This window comes from Diabrotica virgifera, chromosome 1 (genome assembly GCF_917563875.1).
Source record: "Diabrotica virgifera virgifera chromosome 1, PGI_DIABVI_V3a".
NCBI classification, from domain to species: domain Eukaryota; kingdom Metazoa; phylum Arthropoda; class Insecta; order Coleoptera; family Chrysomelidae; genus Diabrotica; species Diabrotica virgifera.
Genome location: NC_065443.1, coordinates 63,038,565 through 63,063,595, shown reverse-complemented (window position 1 = coordinate 63,063,595; position 25,031 = coordinate 63,038,565). Strand labels below are relative to the sequence as shown.

The window sequence follows — 25,031 nt, the reverse complement described above, 5'->3', positions numbered from 1 at the left end:
ACTTTTGAAAAAAAAATAGTTATTAATAGTAAAAATACTAAAAAATAGTAATTAGTAAAGTACAAAGAAAGGTTATTTACCAGCAATTTCATTGCTGAAATCGAATATTATGATCATATATATTAATAATATAGGTATGCAAAGTCCGCAGATAGTGTGCTACTGTTTTTTATTAACAAAATGGCGCCCCCAAATCGTGTTTTTTCAATTATTGGTCTATAACTCCGAAGATTTTAACTTTACACCAAAAACACTTAAATAAAAATTCACCCCAATTTAATTCTGCATATTATAGGCGTGTTTTTCCCGATTTGCTCCGACGAAAATTTTCCTCGGAAAATGTGGGTTTTCCCAACAAAATCTCGAATTTTCAAATAAATTTTTTGGGCAAGTAATTATTTATCAATAATTAAATAACTTGGTGAAACAAAAGCTTTCTTGGTATAGATTTTAACTGCAGAAGCCGGTGAAAATTAAACGAATATTTTAGCAACAATTCAATTGTTAATTAACAATTTACAGTCGCAATAAAAACCAATATAATCATGAGACATTGATGAAACATAAAAAGATTATAAAGATGTGATGCCTATTTAATATTTTGTCGACAAAATATAAATTTTTTATTTTTTGCATAATCTTTAAATGTTTAAAAAAATAGTTATAAACAAATTAACATTTCTCAGAAATTGTTTATTATATTCTAATTTTAAAAAATACTTAAAATGCGTATTTCAAAGGTCTTGAAAATGAATGCTTCAAAAAAATTTTCCAACCATTTTCTTCCTTTTACGTTCATAACTCGTAGTTTTTCTAGGAGGAGGTAGTTAACCTTCAGCCCAACTCCCTATTCATCGGAGGACCAAGACTCCCCTCTCCGTCAGCCCTGACCCCACCTTCCACCGGGGTTGGTTACCCAATCTCCAGTGGGCTTGCTCAGGTTACCTGTGTGTATCAGCTTGGAGGTGAAGATAGGAATTGAGTAGGAGAGGCTAAGTGATGCCAACAGGATACGACATCATGTATTGCGCTTCACTACCCCTTTACACACCTCCAACCTATCCATAATGAGATTATAATCTAGTGTTACGCTCTATAGGGCTTTTCATCGATTGTCATTTGTTTCGAGCTTAAGCTCGAAAGTTTAAACCTTAAACGATACAAATACATAGGCATATCTTTATTATTGTTATACGTTGATAGTAATTAACACAATAAATACACACTTAAAAGACTTATAAATAAATACTCATGATGAAAAAGTACATTATAATTAAAAATGAATAACCATTTTCATATCGCTGCAACACGAAGCCACAGCCGTCTTATATTTCAGTTCGTTTAGAGAGCGCAACAAGCACTCTGACCGAACAGTTTCAAAACTCATTAGTTTTTCATCAGATACTGCATGTTGCTATCTCCAAACCATGTAAATAGCTGTAACATCCGTACATGCATTGGGTTCTTCTTCTGTCTTGCTGTGGGCATACTCAGCTGCAAATAATATTGCTACAATATAGCCGCAGACTTCACTATTACCGGCCATACACATACAATGTGCATTTGCTATGCCATCAGAACTGGCTATCACCCAAGCATCTAGTGGTTTAGAATTAGCTTTTTGGGAATGCTTCACCTAAAAAAATATTTTATCTTTGTGGAAATGCTTCAACTACAAAAATTTATTTTTATTACATTCATATTTATAATATAATTTTAGAACAAACAATCATGACCTATTCTCTTTTCTATCATAGCAATTACATGTCGTCGACCTAATCTGTAAACTGCGTAATTCCATTTATCCAAATTTTACAGGAGACACAAAAAACTATTTCTCTAAATATATGACTAATGTGAATACTACTACATTTTAAAATATAGGATGCTAAAATGGAATATTTTATAGATACACATATCACTAACATTTGTATATTGTTTAATGAGTATTTAATATTACCACCAACTTTTTCTTGAAAATATCACTTTCTAAACAGTGAGGTCAGTCGTGTGGTATGACAAACTGGGGAGTTGCATATTTTTCGTACTAAATTTGCCGCAAGGGAGATACGGTGTATACGAAGATGTCACTATTTACTCATCTGGTAAAAATATGCATGTGCATCCTCTTTGAAACTAGAAGTAGGGACTTTTTCAAACGCATGGCAGTAATAACTAATTTTCAGAGAATTATGGGGTTACACAGTTTACAAATTAGGACGACAATATGTCTGGTTTCAAACAGATATATAAACGTAAATAAATCTAATATTTAAAACCAATTTATCCAAAGGACACTAATACTGTTATCCATATATTTCTTAATGGTGAATAAATCAAATAAAGGCATACCTTTCCAACAATAATATAGAAATCATTAACAATTTTTACTCCAACTTTCAGAACAAATCCTGTTGTGAAGGCTTTTATGTGCCTAAAGGTTTTGTATGCTTTCATCTGCTACTTAGAGTAGTAACTGTGATACTCCACCTCTCTCTTCTGTCGTTTCCCCATTACTGAGCATCGTGATTTCTTCCAATATTCCTAACAATGTTTCTCCATTAGTCTCTATCTTCAGCTGCTCTAAGAGCTTCGCAGAATGAGTTTCCAGCTGAATGCTTTATTTGGTCAGACCATCTAGTTGGTGATCGTCCTCTTGATCTTCTCCCTGGAACGTTTCCAGAAACAATTAATCTCTACAAACTGTCGTCATCTCTGCGAACCACGTGACCATAGAATTGCAGAATTCGTTGCAGACATATTGTGGACAGCCTTTTTTTAATATTGAGTTGGTTTAGAATGGAAACGTTTGTCCTATGAGCTGTCCAAGGTATGCGCAGCATTCTTCTCCAGCACCACATCTCAAAGGCATCAATTTTTTGGCGCTCGCATGCGCGAAGTGTCCTAGTCTCTGCTCTGTATAGAAATATTGAGAATACAAGGGCATTCACCAGTCTGATATTTTGAGAGATAGATCTGTCTTTCCAAGCTTTAGTTAGGCGACTCATCGCATTTTTTGCCATACCAATACGTCTCCGAACTTCTGCTTCACAGTTACCATCGTTAGTTATACTAGACCCGAGACAGACAAAGGTGTTTACTATCTGGTATTCCTGACATCTGGTACTCCACCAGATATGTATAAATATCTATAATAGTAATTGGTGGAGCGCACTTTACTCTAAAATCCAATTCTGGTGACTGAATTGTATATGGATCTAAATCCCCACTTATTTTCAGTTTCAATGAATATCTAAACCAATAAAAAAAATAATGTTATTGCTTGCAAAATTCATCATTATGGATAAATATCAGGGAAAATGAACAGTAAATAAAAATTGTTTCGCCTACCTTTGTCCAACATCTGGAGTTTCCAATAATAATTTCTTTAAATAATCACTTTGCATTGTGGTAAGTTTATAAAGTTCACAAATGACAAACAAGAGTTTTAAAAAATACACAAAAAAACAAAAGCAAACAAAATATAAATGAATCGAAAATAGTCAAAATACGACGATAAAAAATGAAATGAAACGACGATACGATACAAACATCAAACTTAACCTCTGTTTTGTAACTTTTAAGCTCCTCCCAATATCGTGACGTCAGACTTAGGCTGTCTGAAATGAAAACGTTTTTAAACGTATTTTTACGTCATTAATCTTACGTCTATATGACGTAATGTTCAACCACGTGTGTATATTCAACCAAAAACTGACGTTTCCTCGACGTTATATGACGTCTCTTGGTTGAATGGGGCCCTGCTAAAATGGGGAGTTTTACTGTCAAAATGTTGTTAAAATCGTTGTCAGTATTTTCGAAAATCAATATAATTAATAAATTTTAATACAAAAGATTTAACTAAAGGCTTACAAACCTTTTATCAAAAGTGTTCTTATGTGTGTGTTGTGTTGCAGAATATTTGGAGTAAATTTAGGACGAACATGTCCTTTTGATTCTACTGATGCTGATAGATTAATCGATGGGACTACTATTTTTTCACTTTATTGATTTTAGAAAATACTGACATCGATTTTAACAACCATTTGACATACTATTAAACCCCATTTTAGCAGGGCAATAAAAAGAAACAAACCTCAATTTTAGTTCCGCCGAAATCCACCAGAGGTCGCCATTGTGGGTCGTGATACATCCTGTCACGTTGGGTTAAAACCAACCACTTACGAAGTTCAATTGCTTGTTTTTAGACATGTTTATTCATTTTTCACATATAGACCAGGGCGCATCTGTAAAAATATTAGTACATTTGGACGTTCAGAGGTGACTCAAATTTTTTTGCTTGAAATTGCTTGAAAATAACTCAAGTAATAATAATTAAGTTATCTTCCCTCTCAAAAAGGTCTGGAACATTGTTTAAATAATCAAAATGTCAAAAAATGAAGGAAAAATTCGATTTATTTCTTCGTTTTTTGATTATAACTTTAAAAGTATTCATTTCCGACAAAAGTTGTACTGACATAAAAGTTGTGTAATTAAATTTTCTACAATATAGAATTGGTTAAAAATTTAAAAAGTAGTCACCCTTGTTGCAAAATAGCAATAATTGCGAAAAAACATTCAAAAACAAGTATTCGTATTTTACGTTTTTCAACCATTTATGCTACACACATAACCTTCATGTTTCACCCAGAAAAACTATATAATACAGTAAAACAGTACTGTAAATTTCATTAAGATCGGTTCAATAGATTTTGCAAAATAAATTTTGCAATGCAGCTTTCGCAAAAAAAAATTCATTTTTTCAAAATGTTACAGGACTGAAAATAAAGCAGATACCAAGTTGAAATTTTTATTACTTATAGAAGTTTACTGTACCTTTCATGTGAAATTTGCAAAATTAAAATCTATTAACCACCATGGCGTCAGGAATTTTTTTAAATAAACATTAATTATTGGTGCTACGCGCAGGACAGCGGATAGTTTGCTATGATTGGGAATTCCAATGATCTTTGATAATGATTGATACATTTTAATTTTTAGTACATTTCGATATAAATAAATAAATTTGTTTATTGCAAAATAAAAACCCATACTCTATCTTTTGAAATAACACTTTTTTTAGCAGAAACTTTCTGTTTCCATATATTTTAACTTAGAGAATAGAAGTTTATTATTTTTAAACATATGCAATTGTTTAAACAATATTTCACAAAAAATAATAAAATTAGTTTGATTTTTGTGGAATTAACATATTAAAATACAACAAAATATAGAGTAAGAAAATAATAGATTAGATAAAGATTGGAAGAAATTTTGGCGGAAATCAACTTGTGTGAATCGAACACCGCTGCCCTGCGCGTAGCCCCAAAAATTAATGTTTATTTAAAGAACTTCCTGACGCCGTGGTAATTAATCGATTTTATTTTTGCAAATTGTAAATTTTGCACAAATTAAGGTACAGTACACTTCTATAAGCAAAAAAAATTCAACTTTCTATCTGCTTTTTATTTTCAGTCCTGCAACATTAAAAAAAAATGATTTTTTTTGCGAAAGCTGGATTGCAAAATTTATTTTGCAAAATCTATTAAACCGATCTTAATGAAATTTAGAGTGTTATTTTACTATGTCATAAAGTTTTCTGCGTAAAATAGTCCTAAGTGTAGCATAAATGGTTGAAAAACGTAAAATGCGAATACTTGTTTTTGTATGTTTTTTCTCGCAATTATTGCTATTTTGCAACAAGGGTGACTATTTTTTAAATTTATAACTAACTTTATTGTAGGAAATTTAATTACGCAACTTTAATGTCGGTACGACTTTTCTCAAAATTAATAGTTTTAAAGTTATAATCAAAAAACCAATAAAAAAATCGAATTTTTCCTTCATATTTTGACATTTTGATTATTTAAACAATGTTCAGGACCTTTTTGAGTGGGAGGATAACTCAAATATTATTATTTGAGTCATTTTCAAGCAATTTCTGCAAAAAAACTTGAGTCACCTTTCAACTTCCATCTCAAAACAGATGCGCCCTGGACTAATAGTCTTCGTTTTATAATTTTGTTCATTTTATTATGTATTGGTGTACAGAAAAACAATTTGTATTACAATTTGTTTGTGTATTAAATATTGATTTCTCTTTAATTTTGTTTTTTTTTTTTTTTCTTCTCTTAGTTTTGACGAATGTGGTTACTACGATTTGCCGGCAAAAATTGACTATATCGTCAATAACACTGGACAGGAAAAGATATTTTATGTAGGACATTCCCAAGGAACATCTCAGTTTTTCGCTATGGCAGCATTAAGACCGGAATATAATGAGAAGATCGCTTTAATGTCAGCCTTAGCTCCGGTTGCATACATGCATCACATAAGTTCTCAGGATTCGAGGACTATGAGCCAATATCTTGATATTTTGGAAGTAAGTTTAATACACAGTTTAAAGCACGTCTAAAACTTTTGAACTGGTTAACTAGAGTTAACCGAGTTTTTCTTGAAATAGGTCTAGACTAGAAAGAAAATGGAACCACCAAAAGCAACGTTGGGTTGCATTTTAAAAAACTTGATTAACAACAATATCGCTGAAATTTTTGTTCTAAAGTTTTAAAAACATCACCCAAGAGTTAATACCTCTGATCCATCGGTACGCGGATTTAAGACAAAAATATGGTGTAGCCTTTAATCAGGTAAGCAAGATGAAAGACAACGAGAATACGAACAAGAGTGAATGAAGGCCATGCATCGAAAAGCAATGCATTGAACAAACTTTGGTTTAGACAATAATTACAATAATTCTGGACTCAATGGTTCAATCCATACATTTTCAATGTTAAGTGGCACCTGCGAATACAATGCACTATGGGAAATTAAATGAAACTCATGGAGGAATCAGCATCTGTTTTTGAGACTGAGGGTTATAGTTTCGGCGAAGAGCAAAAAGCGAGAGACCTATTTTGGAAAAATGTAATTTATTTATAAGTTACTATACTGCCGTACTAAGCGCAAAGGGGGTATCTGTCATTTTTGGGTATATTGAGATTTTGATGTCTAGTAAATTTTTGGATCTTCCTCTATACGTTACTAAAGCTCTTTAGCCGTAAACATGAATAGTTTCTTGATAAATCTCATGTTTTGTTTGACGTATCTACAGTTTTAACCTATTTTGCTAAGCATAATTGGGTGTAACCGATATATACTTGGCTACACAGTGATGTATTAAACTCTGAATTATTTCCTAGTAATTATATTGTTTTCCGAAAAGATCGCAAATTTCAGGAGGTAAATAAGAAGCGGGGTGGTGGTGTATTGCTTGCGTTACAAGATTTTATTATTTCGGAAGTTATAGACACCTCTGCATTTGATTTACAATTTCCGTTAATTGATTTGCTTATTGTTAAATCTCAAATTAAATTTAAGAAATTTTATGTACTCGTGATTTATTTACCAGACAAACTGAGTTTACAAGAATTTGAATATTTTTTTGAGTGCTTGGAACAACTTGATTATTTACATAACGATGTCTTAGTGTTAGGTGATTTTAACGTCCCTAAATTTATAGAAAATGCCACTTCCGATGATAAAACTTCTATAATTTTAAGTTTCTTGCACTCTTTTGGTATTGGTCAATTTAATGGGGTTGTAAATCACTTAGGTAGATCGCTAGATCTAATAATGTCACATTTTGCCTGCGAAGTAATGCGTGACATGTCCCCGTTAGTCTATGAAGATTCCCACCACCCAGCTCTTATAATTAATATTACGAATATTTTTGTAAAGGAGTCTAGGTTCAGGTTTGGTTCTGACCAGGTAACTTACAACTTTAAAAAGGCAAATTTTTGTGATTTATATAGGGAATTGTATGAAACGGATTGGGCTTTTCTAGATGAATCTTCTCAAGTTGATAAAGTTGTAGACCGTTTTTATAATAGAATTTTTCTTTTATTTAATAAGTATGTTCCTGTCTACAAAAACTTCAGCCACACATATCCACCTTGGTTTGATGCCGATATTATTCTCTGTATCAAACTAAAGGTTAAGCACAGGAACAAATTTATATTACATAAAAACCACTCTGATCTGCTTGAATTTCAGCGCTTAAGACATCTTTCAAAACTAAAAATTAAATTGGCATACAACGAATACATCGAAAATATACAATTATCCCTTTCTGTAAACCCTAGAAAGTTTTGGTCATACGTAAATGCTAAAAATAACACTTCACGGATTCCTGGTGAAATGAAATATCAAGGCATTGCTACTTCTGAACCACAAAATATCGTTGATATCTTTGCTGAATACTTTAATGATGTTTATCAAGCAGGTAATATACTAACCAGTAATAATGTCTTAGCGGTCAACACTGAATGTCTAAATTTTTATCCTGTTCAAGAAACTGAAATAATTCTAGCCAGCAAAAAATTTAAAAATAAGATGACTTCTGGACCTGATAAAATACTTCTTTTTTATTAAAGATTGCATGGGTGCTTTAACTAAGCCATTATTAAAAATTTTCAATTTGTGTTTATTATACAAACAGTATCCAAGTATCTGGAAGGAATCAAAGGTATGTCCTGTTTATAAAAATGGGGAAAAATGTTGTGTAGAAAATTATAGGCCCATATCTATTATATGCAATTTATCCAAAATTTTTGAAATCATACTTTATAATCGTATATACTCTTTCACTCGTAATCAAATTTCACAATATCAGCATGGATTCATTGCTAATCGATCCACAGTTACAAACTTATTGGGAATAACACAGTACATATCTGAAGCGTTGGATAGGAGATCCCAAGTTGACGTTATGTATACTGATTTTTCAAAGGCCTTTGACAAAATTCATCATGGAGTTCTTCTTTCCAAATTGTCCCTTTTTGGTTTTTCTAAAGATGCTGTCGCTTTCATAAAATTCTATTTGTCTGGTAGAACTCAATTTGTATCTTATAATGGTTATAACTCTCACAAATACATACCTTCATCTGGAGTCTGGAGTCTCATTCTGGAGTGGTGTGCATGAATGGTGCAAAGAAAACTATTTAAATCTTAATGCAAATAAATGCAAAGTTGTAAGTTACTCAAGGAAACATAATAGTATAAACTATGTTTATGCTATTGATGGTAGCGAACTGGAACATGTGAATAAAATTAAAGATCTTGGCATAATTTTCGACTGTAAACTTTCATTTACTGAACATATATCTTTAAAAGTTTCTGAAGCACTTAAATCATATGGATTTGTAGTCAGAAATAGCCGAAATATTACTAACATAAAAACTGTCAAATTACTATATTTCTCTTATGTACGTTGTAAATTAGAATATGCGTCTATACTTTGGTCTCCATTTTATAATTCACATGTTCAGTTGATTGAGAAGGTGCAGCGTAAATTTTTGAAATATTTATCATTTAAGATTAACGGCATATATCCAGAGAGAGGTTACATAAATAGTGAGCTGTGTAATAGTTTAGATATGGTTTCATTAGAAATGAGGCGAAATTGTGCTTCACTAATATTTTTATGTAAATTGCTGCATAATTTAATTGACTGCCCCGATATTCTCAAACAAATAAATTTTAATGTACCTTCTTATCCTGTTAGAAATGTTTCCACGTTCAGAACTACACAAGCCAGAACAAACCTGATATTAAACTCCCCCATATTTGTTATGTGTGAAAATTATAATTGTTTGGTAAACTATTGTGATATATTCAACTGTAGTATAAGTCAACTTGTCAGAATGGCTAAGTCTCATTTGAATTCTTAATTTACTTGGTAATTTTCTTTTTTCTTTTCTTTAAAATTTAAAATTTAGTTTATAATTAGTGTAAAATTGTCCTATAAATGGATACCTGTTGGACAATAAAGCTATTATTTATTTATTTATTTATTTATATACTAAGATATAAAAGTAGTATCTTCAGAGATACGGCTGTTTACCTTTAGTTTTTGTCAGATACTCCTATATTGCCTTAGTACTTATTATACTTAGAACTCACTATTTACCACCTTTTGCCTCTAGTATGTTGCTAGGAACTACAAATTATAAATAGATGTTACCTGTTTTTTGTTCCAATTTGTGTTCTTGTGGAATGTCAAAAACATTCAAGACAACAAACACATTGAGATCTATTTTATCTAAAACCAGGGTTGGCAGGTTTAAACTAACATGCTTAAATCCTTGGTTTAAACCATGGTTTAAATCAACTGGTTTTTTAAGAAAAGACCTGGTTTTTTATTGAGCCTCCAAACTGGTGTTTTTATTTAAAGTTTTTTATACAGCTGCCGCAAATGAAGAAAATTAAGATAAATAAATTGTATTTTTTATTTTCGAACTTAGCTATTTTGAATATGTTTTGATACGTTTGAAGATGTTTTTTTGTTATTTTAATTTTCTGTGTGGTAAATAAAAATAAAAGTTGTCTTAATCATGTTTTTCATTATTTATTACTATTATTTTATAAAATATTTTTTATTCACTTTTAAAGTATTTAGACTTATGACACTTTGTATCAAATAAACCTGGTTTAAACCAAATAAGCCTGGTTTAAACAAAAAACCTGGTTATTTTGGTTGTTTAAAAAAAAAGAATGTGTGTGTACTTTGTACGCACGTAAGAAGTTATACTTCTATTATATGTTTCAACGAAATTAATATACTTTAAACAGATAATTTATATTTTATTTAAATATTAAACTAATTTTAATACTTACTACTCCTCAAAATTTTTTATTAAAACAATGCCAAAAATTAAAATAATAAAAGAATAAAACACACAAACAAACACATTGAAAAATGCCACAAATAATTTCTGAACAATGTAGGAAAGAATTTTAACTAAATACGTATTTTCTAAAAAAAAAATTATATAATAAACTTACAATCATAAAATGTATAAAAAAATAAAAAAAATAAAAGTTCCCATTGGGGTTCGAACCCGCTTATCAGCGCAGTTAGTATTGAACTTCATTCACCTTAAACTTTTACCCACGGAGACGATGTGTCATCTAGTGCGAAGATCAACTAACTAAACGGATTAAACTTTTGACGGTTTTGAATTTAACCAAATTATTTTGATTTTGAATTGAAATTATTTAGAATTGAAAGAAATATTAGAATAAAACAAAACATAGAGTAAGAAAACAATATATTAGGTAAATATTGATAGAAATTTTAGTGGTAATCAAATTATGCAAATTAAAGCATTACATACATACTATTTTAGTGGGTTCTTTTTAAATTTTCCAAATAGGTAGGTCCTACCTATGAAATGTTTTATTAGGATACTGAAACATCTACTATTATTACGTACCTGTCGCTTTTAAAAACTATTTAAAAAGTCACTAAAATATTATAAACTTGCATTTTTCTCTGCCATCACAACAATAAAAACTAATATACACAACATTAATTTGTTTATCCAAAATCTCCATATTGAACAATTATTGACAGATGATTTTAACACCCAATCAGATCCCGTATAACGTTTATACCATACTGTCTGTGTGCGCATGCGCGCAGAATTATGAAATTTTACTCTCAATCGCGCCTAAAGTAGTATAACTTCAAAAATCTTGGTTTTTGCCTACCCTTCTAAAACTAAACCTACAATGAACAAGAACGAACAAAGAATTGTATTTATAAAATACCTTATTGTGAATGCCAACAATTTTACTTTGGTGAAACATCAAGACCATTAAACGTTAGAATAAGTAAATATTAGTCTTATTTTAAAAATAGAGAATTTGATAGATCTCAAATATGTCAACACGCATGGGACAGCGAACATAGAGTTTAGTGAAAAGATTTAAGTATAGTCCTGAAAGAAACAGGTAGTAAACAGAGAAAAGTCAAAACAGCGGCTCTAATTATGCTAAATGAAAGAAACTGTGTCGCAAATTCCTCGATAGAATGCATTAGGGTGAGGCTACCTATTACCTATAAAAGAGAAGGTCAGAACGATTATAAGTCAATAACATATCGAGGATAGTACATATTTTATATTTTAGTATTATTTATATATCTATGTATTATTAATAATATTTATAATTTAAAATAACATACATATAAAATCAAAATTTTGGTGTTAGTTTTGAGAGTAAACTAAAAGTAAGACCAGATACTCAAATGTCGGGATAGTATCATGAGATTTTTCCGGTTTTTCCGGTTTTTCCTCTTGATCTACTATGGAATCACTAACGTGAGAATTTTACTGTCACCATTGCCTGTGGTTGTCTTTTTAAAGACAAATCGCATGCTATGATTTTTTTGTAACGAATATTCTTGAGTTAAAGTTGATTTCATGTAATCGAATGAACTATCTCTCAATATAGTTGTCCCAGGAAGGCAACGCATAAATGTTGGCAATATAATTTTAAAGTGATACACTTTAATATAATAATATTATATACTTATTATATTTCTGAATTACCGATATGAATGAGTCAGATTAAATTAAATTATTGAAATAATTTTTTTACTAAGCAACAATATTTTTGTTTAATTTAGTAATATTTTATATTTTGAAAACGACATCCGATGTGGACTTCAAAACGTCAATAAAATCATTTTTTCAGTTAAATTGTGGCGTAGTTCCCATTTAGAATAATAAATTACATAAATGCCATACAAAAATAGCTTCAGAACAATATTGGGAATACATAAACTAACTTAAAAAAAATCATCAAAACTTTGAACTGATCAAATTAAAATATCTATTATTAGATAGATTACTAAGCGTTAATGGTCCTAAAAGTGTCTATTACTTGAGAATTTCAGGAAAACTACTTTAAATACATTTTATTAATCCTTGGAAGTTTCAGTTTTAATAAATTTATATCCTAGTAATCTCTAATTTATATTATTTTATCATTGGTAGTATCCAGTGTAAATACTAAGCTTTATTAGTGGTATCTGCTTTTACTTAAGAACTTTGGACGTAACTACGCAGACACCGAGACACCACTTATTTGGCTTAGTACATTGCAGTTACAACTAAAACATCTTAGAATGGTTAGTATTTTTCATTGTAAATTTTGCAGTATCTGGTATAATTAATGCCAAATAATAAATCTTACTATTAAAACAATACATTCAGCTAACGAGAAAAATAAGAAACTCAATAAAAAAGGTTTGAAGGTTTTACTTAATACAAAACTAAAATAAATGAGGTTTGAACTTTAAACGTCGTTTTATCAGTTTGAGGTCTAATGTAGATACCTCTTTTGCGCTTAATAGGGCAGTATATGCTATGATCAATATATGCATAACAATAAAAGAATAAAAATATTGAGCTTAGAGTATTCCTTGTTGAAAAATATTGACCTCCATACTGTTTGGCTTAAAATTCTTGTCATATTTTGGTCAATGAAGAAACTGAATTTATCATTTGAAACTGATCGCCTTTACAATGTACATCACATTTAATTTTTTGTAGTTTTTATTGGCGGACATTTTAAATATTCATAGTCTACTGCCGTATTCTTGGATTTATACAGAACTAGCCAAATTTTATATTGTCTTAACCCACTTTGTACCACCAGCACAAGAAATAGGAGCATTAGTAGCATTTTTCTGCTTTGGATTTAATAATAGACAATTTGACCGGGTAAGTGTCTAAATTTTATTTGTAAAGTAAGTTAAAGTACATCTCATCATCATCAATGGCGCTACAGCCCTCTAAAAAGCCTCGACCTTCCTAAGTCTATTACGTAAGTCAGTTCTCTCCATTGCCAACTGTAACTGTTGCCAGTTTGGTGCGCCTATTTTTCTACCATCCTCATCTACACCATCTTTTCATCTGAGTTTTGGCCTACCCCTATTTCTACGTGACGTAAGAACTCTTCTAGGAGGGTTGTTCTGCTAGATGTCCTGCCCATTTTAGTCTTCCCGTTTTAAGCACATCTAAAAATATATAGATCGTATATTATGCGTCCTCTGTTTCATTATTTATAAAAGTTTTATAAATTTGATCTTGAGTATGCCTACCTTCTGAAATCTCAGATAACTCCACGATCTTGAGTTGACCTGTATCACGCGCAGGACGAAGTACCCCTTTTTTTAAACAGGGAAATCTGTATTCCTTTAAAGTGAATCTATTAATCTAACATCGACATCATGTTAGTTCAATTTTACAATTTAATATTATAATCATGGGACATAAAGGTTTTATTAATTAAAATATGAGCTAGTTTCAACTGCAATTAGTATGTTTCATTACAATGATAGTCTGACTTCAGAATAAAAACGTTCTGGAGAACTTTAAATGGATTCTGGATGAATTTTAAAAATTTTTAATAAACAAATTATATTACCAGAGAACAGCAGTTCTCGCCAGTGGCGCACATACATACCCCTACATGCGACACTATATTATATACACGAAATTTTCGTTTTTATAAACCTGACTGAATTGAAAATTGGGCCAAATCCCATATTAAAGTTTAAGACATGACTCACCCATCCATATATCAACTGGTCATGTTGATCCAAGTGTGTGAATTTTATGGCCCTTCCCATTTAGGGTCTGTTTTTTGTTATCGTCCCCAAACTCCCAAAATTTTTAAAAATTTAGTTCCAATCTTTACATCTTCTAATAATACCTTTTCAACGCATGTCTAATTTTGAAAATCGGTTATGCCATTCAAAAGTTACCGAGTTCAGAAGTATGACTCAATGTTTATTTAAAAAAGGGAAAATGTTTGTGGAGGGAGTCAGGGCCGATTCAGAACCGGTGTAGTTTGTGACTTTTGACTACCCATAAGTCAGATATAGGACTTGGTAGGTAAAAAATGGCATATTTTTTGGGCGCATGTATCTTCGGTCCAAGAAGAGAAAGGAGAACTGCAAATACACCAGTTCAATAGTGTTCAGTTAAGCTTTCAAACGGTGTATAAGCTGTCAGGATCAGACATAAACACCGCTCAGTATAGCCGAAGAACTGAAAAATAAACTTTGAAAATTTTAGCTTTTCGACAATTACTCAAAATTTCAACCTACGAATTGCGCCAGTAGCTGAGCGTTTGAAGAAGAACTCTAGTCGCATCTATCGGTGTATACCTCATATCTGGGAAAATTCGAATTTTTAAGTTATAGGCTTTAAAATTATGATCAAATCTATTTCTTATATGAAAAACGGTTCTTCAAGCTCAAGATTTCCTGTAATAGATTCAGTTATCATACTTGACCTTGGATGCGTCAAATACTACTTTTCAATACGTTTCAAACTCACGTTTAATGATCAAAATCGGTTAAGCCGTTCAGAATTTATTGAGCTCCAAATGTATAATCCATTTAACCATTATCGCCGAAATGGTTTATGTAGTTGTAGTGGTTACAATCCGAGTTCATTTGCCGGCCATAATTATTAGGACGACTGGGATATGAACTCGGATTGCCTTATCACAATTCTGGTGTCGTAAGTACTAGATCATTTCGGAGAGAATGCGACAAAGGCGACGCCAGAGAATGGCAGTTCTCGCCAGTGGTGCACAACCCCTCTTCATGCGACACTATTACCAAAGAACGGCAGTTTTCGCCAGTGGCGCACACCAACACCCTCCTACAAGCGACACTATGTTATATACACGAAATTTTCGATTTTGTAAAGTTGACTAAATTTAAAATTGGGTCAAATTCCATTTTAAAGTTCAGGACAAGACTCACCCATTCATATGTCAACCATCAATTTTGGTCCAAGAGTATGGATTTTACGGCCCATCCTATTTAGTGCCTGTTTATCGTTCTCGTCCCCAAAACTCCCAAAAACTTCTAAAATTTAAGACCGATCTTTGCGGCTTCTAATAGTACTGATCATTACTTTCCAACGCATGTCTAATTGTGAAAATCGGTTATATCATTCAAAAGTTACCGAGCTCAGAAATATGACTCAATTTCTATTTAAAAAAGGGAAAATGTTTGTGGATATGTATGCATGTATGTATGTATATGTGTGGAAAAGTTAAACCGATCTGAATTTTTTTTCTGTGTTTGAAGAGGGGGTCAGGGCCGATTCAGAACCGGTGTAGTTTGTGACTTCTGACTACCCATAGCCAGCTATGGGAATTTTGGTGGTATGCATCTTCGGTTCAAGAAGAGACAGGAGACCCACAAATACATAAAATCAATATTGTTGAGTTAAGCTTTCAAATGGTGTCTAAGCCGTCAGGATCAGACATACACACGGCTCAGTATAGCCAAAAAACTGAAAAACTAAACATTGATGAAAGTTTTGGTTTTTCAACAATTACCCAAAATTTCAACCTACGAATTGCGCCAATAACTGAGCGTTTGTAGAAGGACTCTAGACGAATCTAACAGTGTATACCACATATCCGGAAAAATTTGAATTTTTAAGTTATAAAACTCATAAGTATGATCAAATCTATTTCCTATGGGAAAAACGGTTTTTCAAGCCCAAGAGTTCCTTACTTGCGGCACTGTCTGATTGGATTAGAATATGTTGCGGCTGTATTTTCGTTTTGCAACGAAATTGAAAATAGTTATTTATTTTTGATTTATATGTTTACTCTGATTGGAGTACGAGGGGAACCATTCTCGTTGGAACTTTACCGCGCTCTGAGCAGATGGGACGTGAATTATAAATTGTAAAATTCCCTCATCTTCCTAAGTATCAGCATCCGTATGGCTTGCAAATTGTAGAAGCCTCGGAGGTGTAACCAGAGAAGGTTCCCATTGATTTCAGTCTGGTGGGATGTAGAATAGCATTATGTTGTTTTATGTGCCATTAGAGTAAAAACTTAGTTTTTGCTAGCAGTTGCCGCTAGGGCATCTATGCCATTTCGTTGGTTGCAATCTGAGACTGCATGCCAGGGTTTGTTTGGGTTGGATCAGGGAGAGCAGCATATGTGCCTCGTGATGAAAGGCTAATAAGTTTCGAAACCGGTAGAGGTGCTTGCTGCACTCTCTGATTGGACTAGAATATGTTGCGGCTGTATTTTCGTTTTGAAACGATATTGAAAATGGTTATTCATTTTTTATTTATATGTTTACTCTGACTGGAGTACGAAGTGAACCATTCTCGTTGAAACTTTACCGCGGTGAGCAGATTGGAAGTGAATTATAAATTGTAAAATTCCCTCATCTTCCTTAGTCTCAGCATCCGTATGGCTTGCAAATTGTAGAAGCCTCGGAGATGTAACCAGAGAAGGTTCCCATTGTTTTCAGTCTGGTGGGATGTAGAATAGCATCATTATGTTGTTTTATTTGCCATTAGAGTGAAAACTTAGTCTTTTCCTGTAATAGCTTCAGTTATCATACTTGACCTTAGGTGCATCAGATACTAGTTGTCAATACGTTTCAAAATCATGTTTAGTGATCAAAATCGGGTAAGCCATTTAGAAGTTACTAAGCTGCAAAAGTATAAAATTCAATTAACGATTATTCCCGAAATGGTTTATGTAGTTGTAGTGGTTACGACGCTAAATTTGATCTGGCAACGGGCCCAATATTTTATTTCAATCTATTTCAAATAGAAAAAAAATCTTAGTGTACATTCGATGGACACTAGATCATTTGGGAAATAATGAAACAAAGGCGACAATTTATAAAGCTTAACGTGTACTCTAGAACATTGCATTCTTTAACTTCATACATTTAATTTATAAATAACTTTGAAAAACTCCTGTTAAAAGAATAAAAAAAACCGCTAAACGCCGTAAAAATGAGTGGCGCATACAATATTATTTCAGCTACAAAAAAATATGAGTATTACGTGGCGCGAAATACTTTTGTGGCGAAACATTTGAAACTCTTTTGTGGCGGGTTTACTTAAAATTTAGCAAATATTATGGAAAAATCTTTTAAAATAAAACTAGAATTTTGTTTTCCATCAACATGAAAATACATTTTCGCGACACGTAATATTCATATCAGATATTGTGTAGCTGGAATATTCTATGCGCCACTCATTTTTACGGCGTTTAGCTGTTTTTTATTCTTGTTATCATATACTCGAAGCTTTTTACTTGTTTGTTAAGTTTTTTTATAATTATATTCATATAGTTATTTTTATTTTCAGCTATTTGTACCAAATATATTGTCCAATGCACCTGCCGGAATATCTTTAAAAACGGCTATACATTATGCACAAGAAATCATTTCAGGTAAAATATTGTTCTTAAACAGGATGAGCATTGAATAATCCATACATAATTTTAGAAGATTCGCTTTGTTAGGGGCATAGGCGCAAAATGTCTCCTGTCAAAATGTTCAATGTGTTTAAATGTATTCATTTTTTTCGAATCCTGAGATGACTAGGTAATAAGTAGTGTTGAAAATTTAAACGCAAAATGAAAGATTACGTCATTACCGACGGTAGAAAGTCCCTCAAAACGTCTATAAATGTTTATTTTAATAAGTTACAGGGGTAAAAAAGAGAAAATTTAGTGTGATTTTTAATTTCGAATATCTCATTCAAAAGAAACTTTTTGGTTATTCTAGGGGACATTCGACCCTCGGTAATAATGCAACCTTTCATTTTTTTTTAATTTTTCAAAATTACTTATAAGTTTTCTCAGGATTCGAAAAAATGAATACATTTAAAACACATTGATCATTTTGACAGGCGACATTTTGCGCCAATGCCCTCAACAAAAGTGTTTTTTAGGGAAATTCAGAAGATACGATTATAAATTAGGTAATTTAAAAAAATATAAGTCACTATTCCCGCCGAACTACAATCTGTCTGCCATTACTGCTCCAATTGCACTTTATTACTCCCAAAATGATTATATCGTAGCAGTTAAGGTAAATATATTTAATTTATTTTTATAAAGGCTTATATCATAACAACGTATTTAGGGTCAACGTCCTTCCGGTAGGGATCTATGGAGGAGTATCACTGAGCCTCAAGCCTTTATCCCTTGCCATACTGCTCCCCCATAGGCGGATTAAATGACCGCATATTCCACTATAAGCATCAGATTCATATGATTTTTAAACTACTGCGTTAGCCTTTTTGTTTTCCATTCATCGGGCCAGACTACTTAGAAAGTTACAAACTTTAGAATAACATATTGTTTTTCTGAAAAAAAAAACACAAAGTATTTAAACTGTTTTAGGTTCGCATATAAAAGACACAAACTTTAAAAATCGAAAGAATGATAGAATATTATATGGTTTTGATAATTTTCTTTAAAATTAAGTTCATATTATGTACTACTTGTTCTAACATACGATATGATGATCAGACATGAAGATATCAAGATCAAATTAGACATAATAAAAAAAACTAAAAGAGAAATGTCAAATGATAGGGATATCAGAAGAAAAATATCAAATGAAGAAGAAGGCAAATCAATAATAGAGTCCATCGAACATGCTCTAAAAGTAAAATAGGGATCAACTAGAAAATGCCAACTCAAGGAAGACAGAGGTCTTAATTACTATGCTGGAGAATTTGTTATAAGACAGAAACATCACGAGATGATAGTCCAAAAATGTCCCAATATCTCCTGATAGATCACTGACGAGTATCTGGTTATCGAGTATGGGCGTAATAATTTTATAATATTTAAATAATTTTCTCTACAACCGTGTTAAAAATGCAATTTATCTACTTTATGTCATATTATGTATAAGTTTTTAGTTTGTGAAAACTGTCATTATAGATAGCAGTGCATGGAGGGTTTAAAGTGTGCGTGAAGTAACAATGTATTTTAAATGGGACTTACTTTTTCGCACACTTTTAATGGATTTTTTGGCACACTTTCATATAATCAAATATCCTTAACTTTCGCGTTGTCATGGTGATGACAATATGAGCAATGACTTACAACAAAATTTTTGACAGTTTTGTGGTTTGAAATTAGTTAGGATTTTCAAATGTGACAGTTCTAAAAATTTTCGAATAGAAATGAATTCCAGTGACGAAGAGTTACAGTTTGTTTATTTGTTCATCGAAGATAAAATATTGTATGAAACTGTGCGTGAAGTACTTTTTGCGAACTTACGCGATTTATAGTACTCGCTCCGTTGTCGGCCATGGCCCCCTCCGAGAATTTAAAAAAATAGAAGTTCTTAGTTTCAAACACATATATATTATGTACAAAACAGGGGATACATATGTCTTCTGGACTAGAATTGAACAAAACCAGTAACAGAAGCTTCAAGAATGACATACGATGTTTTGTAAATCAAAATGTTGATAATTTTACAAAGTACCGATTGTTAGAACGACCTTGGCAATCATCAAAATATCCTACTAATTAGGAAAATCCTTTTTGAAATTCATAAAAATAAAAGAAGAGTGAACTTTTTATGGGTTAAGGCTCATATAGGACTAACGCATAATGAATATGTTGATAGTTTGGCTAAAAAAGCTATTGAGTATGGTACTTCAAATAATCGTAAGTTTTGCATCTGATTTAGTTAACACTATTAAGCATCGAGTTAAAAATCAGTGGAGTCAATCATGGCGAGATCTTTGTAAACAATCCAAATCTCAGTATTCACTGATTCAACCTTCTGTTCCAAATATATATTGGTTTGAAAATTATGTAGTACCTCGAAGATATACAGTGCGGTGGAATAAGTCTTGCCCCCCCCTGTTAACTTGTTTATTTTAAGAATATAAGCAAAACGCTCGGACAGGTCGATTTTTAAACTAATCATAGTATATCATAGCATCAACGTTTCGAACTTTACGCGATCCCTCTTCAGGTGACAGGCATAACTTTAATTATTTTAAATGGTAAAGTACATCATGTGACACCTCATTTAACAACTTTTGAAATACTGATTTCAAAAATGTATAATACTTTAATCCTTTTTTAGATCGCAGGCCCAAAATTTCGGTCGAACTCTTTTTAAACGCATTTATTTTTTTCGAATTCTGAGAAAACTAATAAGTATTTTTGAAAAATTTTAACGCAGAATGAAAGATTAGATTATTACCGAGGGCTGACAGTCCCTTAGAATAAACAAAAAGTTTCTTTTGAATGATATATTTGAAATTAAAAATCACACTAAATTTTCTCTTTTTTCCACCACTGTGACTTATTAAAATAAACATTATAGGAGTTATTAGGGACTTTGGACCATCGAGAATACTGTAATATTTCATTCTGCGTTTAAATTTTTCAAAAATATTTATTAGTTTTTTCAGGATTCGAAAAAAAATAGAAAGAATTCGACCGAAATTTTGCGCCTACGCTCTCAAACAGGATTAAAGGATTAAAGTATTATACATTTTTGAACTCAGTATTTTAAGAGCTTTTAAATGAGGTGTCACATGATGTACTTTCCCATTTAAAAAAAATCAAAGTTATGGCTGTCACCTGAAGAGGGATCGCGTAAAGTTCGAAACGTTGATGCTATAATATACTATGGTTAGTTTAACAATAGACCTGTCCGAGCGTTTTGCTTATATTGTTAAAATAAACAAGTTAACAGGGGGGGCACACTTATTCCACCGCACTGTATAACAACATTAATCAGAATGAAGTTTGGACATGCATGTTTCCCTCTACATCTAGCAAGAATTAAAGTTTTTGATTCAAATCTTTGTACTGAATGTCAGAAGGTGGGTGATTTGAATCACACTTTCTTTGAGTGCACAAAATACATTCCATATTCCATACAGCTATAATTTAATCGAAGATTTAATAAAATGTAATGTTTTTCCACCTTTCAATATATCCTATCTATTGTCTTTGAACAGCAAAAATATATATGATTGTTTAATGAAATTTATCTATGAAACTAAAATTAACCTCTAAATTTATTAATCCTGATAATTTGATGTATTATGTACATATGGAAAAAGAAGGAGAAAAAGATATATAATGGAAAAATGTGGTGCGCAACTTGGATAGTCCATAGCGGCCAGCTGCAGCTTTTGAACTGTGTAGAGAGCTGTGGAAGAGTTTGCTATGGAACTCTAAGGACCTCTTTGCCTTCTTTATGTATGAATAAAAAACAAAAAAGTTGTGACTGGCTAATTGACAGCCAAGTCTATGCCATAAAACAAAAAACAAAAAAGAACAAAAGAAATATCAATCGTATCAATTTCCATATTCTGTACACACAAAGAATAAAAAAGAAATGAAGCGTTACTTGGGTCATCAGCACTTGAACAAAGGAGTTGGTTAGTACCTTTGCACATTCAAAAGGGATTGTTTTGCAAGTATTGCATTTTATTTTTGTAATAAAAAATATGGTTACAATAAAGGGATGCCATTGACAGCCCAAAGCCTTGTCACGAAACCTTTACAATCTTTCGACAAACTCATGGGCAAAGACGGAGCCATACAAAGCCACGAAAAGACATCATACCACAAGGAGTGCTTTCAGGTGGGCCTGGATTTTCTATGAAGTGATCGTAATCTCAAAAGTCAGTCATTAAACAGATAGACTCTCAGAGGTCTAAACAGATACAAGAAAATAGACAAAGACTACGACCAATAATATTTCTCTAGGAGGCCACCGTGATGATGGCCTACTGCTTCTGGACGAAGATGCTGGACCTAGCAATGAAGGGAATTGTTAAGGTTTAAAAACGCATCAGGGGATAAGGCTTCTAAACCACACCTATCCACAGCATCTTCCCGAGTAACATACATTAGCGCCTATGGGCCATTCCACGAACATACGCCTGTTTTGGATTACTTCGACAACGAATATTTTACTGTGCAACATAAGAAGTACGAAAGTAAATGGCGCTAATAATTATTCCAATAAACAACAATGTAATTTGCAATTTAATTTCATTCTTCTTATTTTGCACAGTAAAATATTCGTTGCCGAAGTAATCCAAAACAGGCGTATGTTCGTGGAATATGGTATAGTCAAAATCAATTGATAACATGTTGTGGTGAAGAAATAATTGAACAAATAATGAATCAGGTTTAAAGTGAAAATTATTACTCTGTCCTATTTGACGAAACGACCGACGTGTCCCACGTGTAACAGCTTTCTCTAAATTTGAGATATATACACAATAACAACATTCGTGAAAACTTTGTTAAGTTCAAAATCAAGAAAGAGGGAAAGAACAAGGTTTGACAGGAGAAACATTGGGAAAAGTAGTATTAAACTTGTTGAAAGAACTGCACTTGGATCCGAAGAAATGTGTAGATATTGGTACTGGCTTTAATAATACTTTAATAAGGATAAGTTTTGAACGTCTTTATGGCACTCAAAAGTGTATGAAAAGTGCCTGAAAACTCACCATTGTAACCGTAATTTTTAAAAAATATCCCCAGACCACCTGATACCCCTCCCCAAAAAAACTTTATGGCCCCTCCCGAAAATCGGTCCTGGATCCGCCCTTAATACTTCACGAACTGTTGCATAAATAACTATTTTAGCACTCCATACGAGCGTTAAAAATGCTACTTTAAGGCACTAGTGCTTTAAAATTTTTATGGCACTGCAATTCGTATTGGCCGTATAGGCAATTTTGATGTAATGCCAAAAAAATATAAAAATGGAATGTCAGTCAAGTTCAAGTAAAAGTTTCTGTAGATATTGTCCTGTAATTACGTTTGTAGAAAAAATATTGTATGATATGCTTGTTAAAAATTACATTTTTATGCGTGCCTTAAACGTGTACTTTTAACACTTATATCAGAAATAACTATTATAATAGTTAAATAACTATGCCGGGTGTTACCATTGTAATACCAGAATTGTACAGACAGTGCCGGCGCTAGGGTATAAGGTGCCCGCCTGCAAAACTAGCACAGGCGCCCCCCCCCCCCACACACACATTCTTATGGGCGCCCATATAAAAAATTTTAGGGTGGGGTCAGAAGTGAAGATGTTGCACAAATATACTTTAGATGACAATATATAGTTTATAGCACCCGAAAAGCTAGGGGGTGGCACGGCCTCCCTGACAGCGTGCCTGCATGGGCGCTCATGCAGATACTCGTACAACCCCAGCCTTGGGGACATTATGTGTGTTTTAATGAAACAGTGAGACCCACATTTCCGAAGATCGAACCGGTCACTGACCTACCTATCTGACCGCCCATAACCTGGAGTGGTATCTATCTGACCCACCAAGGTATAACACCACCCCACCCCATCGCAGTACATAACGAATGAGGAGGCTTTGTACTGAACGTTTCCTTGGATGCCCTGGGTAATGTGACATCCTCTGTATTACTTTATGTAGTTAAACCACCTGATTTTAGGGGTAGCTAGAAGAGCTTTTCTCCATATTAATGACTTGATTTTGGACTTTTGTCCTAAAAATGTGTGTTCCAGGCAACGAGGCATCGACAGTCGGTGTTCCCCTATCCGCAAATGTCCCCGGTAAATAGAGTTCGCTTACAGTTTTATTGGATCCATGATCTGACAGAATAACTTCATTTTAATTTTTTTTAGAAATTGGCTAAGAGAACTAAGATTTTTTGTCATTTCTTCTTTTTCGGCTTTTCTTCTTCGGTTCGTGCCCCAGATAATTTTTTTTGAATTCATTTTTATTTAACTAAATAAAAATAATAACTTGAAAACCTCAAAATTATGTTTCTGCAGTAATGTGAAACCGTAATTTAATAATAGTACTGAGTACTTAACAAATATAATTTTATATTAATTGAATGCAACACTAGATTCTTTAACTGCAGAGTACAACTGACAAACTATTCTGTATTGGTATAGGTATAATCACATGAAATAATACTAAATCTTAATCTAAAAATCTCTAAACTAAACTTTATGTAAAATGTTTATTTTAAATATTATGTTTTTATGGGATTTAATACTCGATACCTATTAATAACTACATAATACTTAAATTACACAGGCGGCAAGAAAACAGTATCACAATCGTGTTTATTTTACTAGAAATCATTCATTCCCTCTCATAACTGCTGATACAAAACTTAAACTTGCAAGAAATTTGAAGAAAATAAACAAAGCATTCTCATTTAGAGAAAAATTGTTTGGTTGAAATATAATATCTTTGACCAATAAATTATATTACTACATGGTAAGAATTCTAAGCGGCATTGCATATTTTTGTATATTTTACATAATGTGTGATATTGCAAAACTAACAAACACTGATTAGGGTATTATGACGAATTTAAACCACATTTAA

General features: G+C 32.2%; 1 protein-coding gene across 1 annotated transcript in view; it reads left to right on the top strand.

The window, feature by feature from the left end:
* LOC114329263 (uncharacterized) overlaps nt 1–25,031 on the top strand; it is a 105,049-nt gene that overhangs the window by 9,709 nt on the left and 70,309 nt on the right. Inside the window, exons 3-6 of the mRNA XM_050660013.1 lie at nt 6,136–6,382; nt 13,398–13,568; nt 18,000–18,084; nt 18,588–18,727. Of these exons, the coding sequence (XP_050515970.1) occupies nt 6,136–6,382; nt 13,398–13,568; nt 18,000–18,084; nt 18,588–18,727 (643 nt within the window). The remainder of the gene's footprint in view (nt 1–6,135; nt 6,383–13,397; nt 13,569–17,999; nt 18,085–18,587; nt 18,728–25,031) is intronic.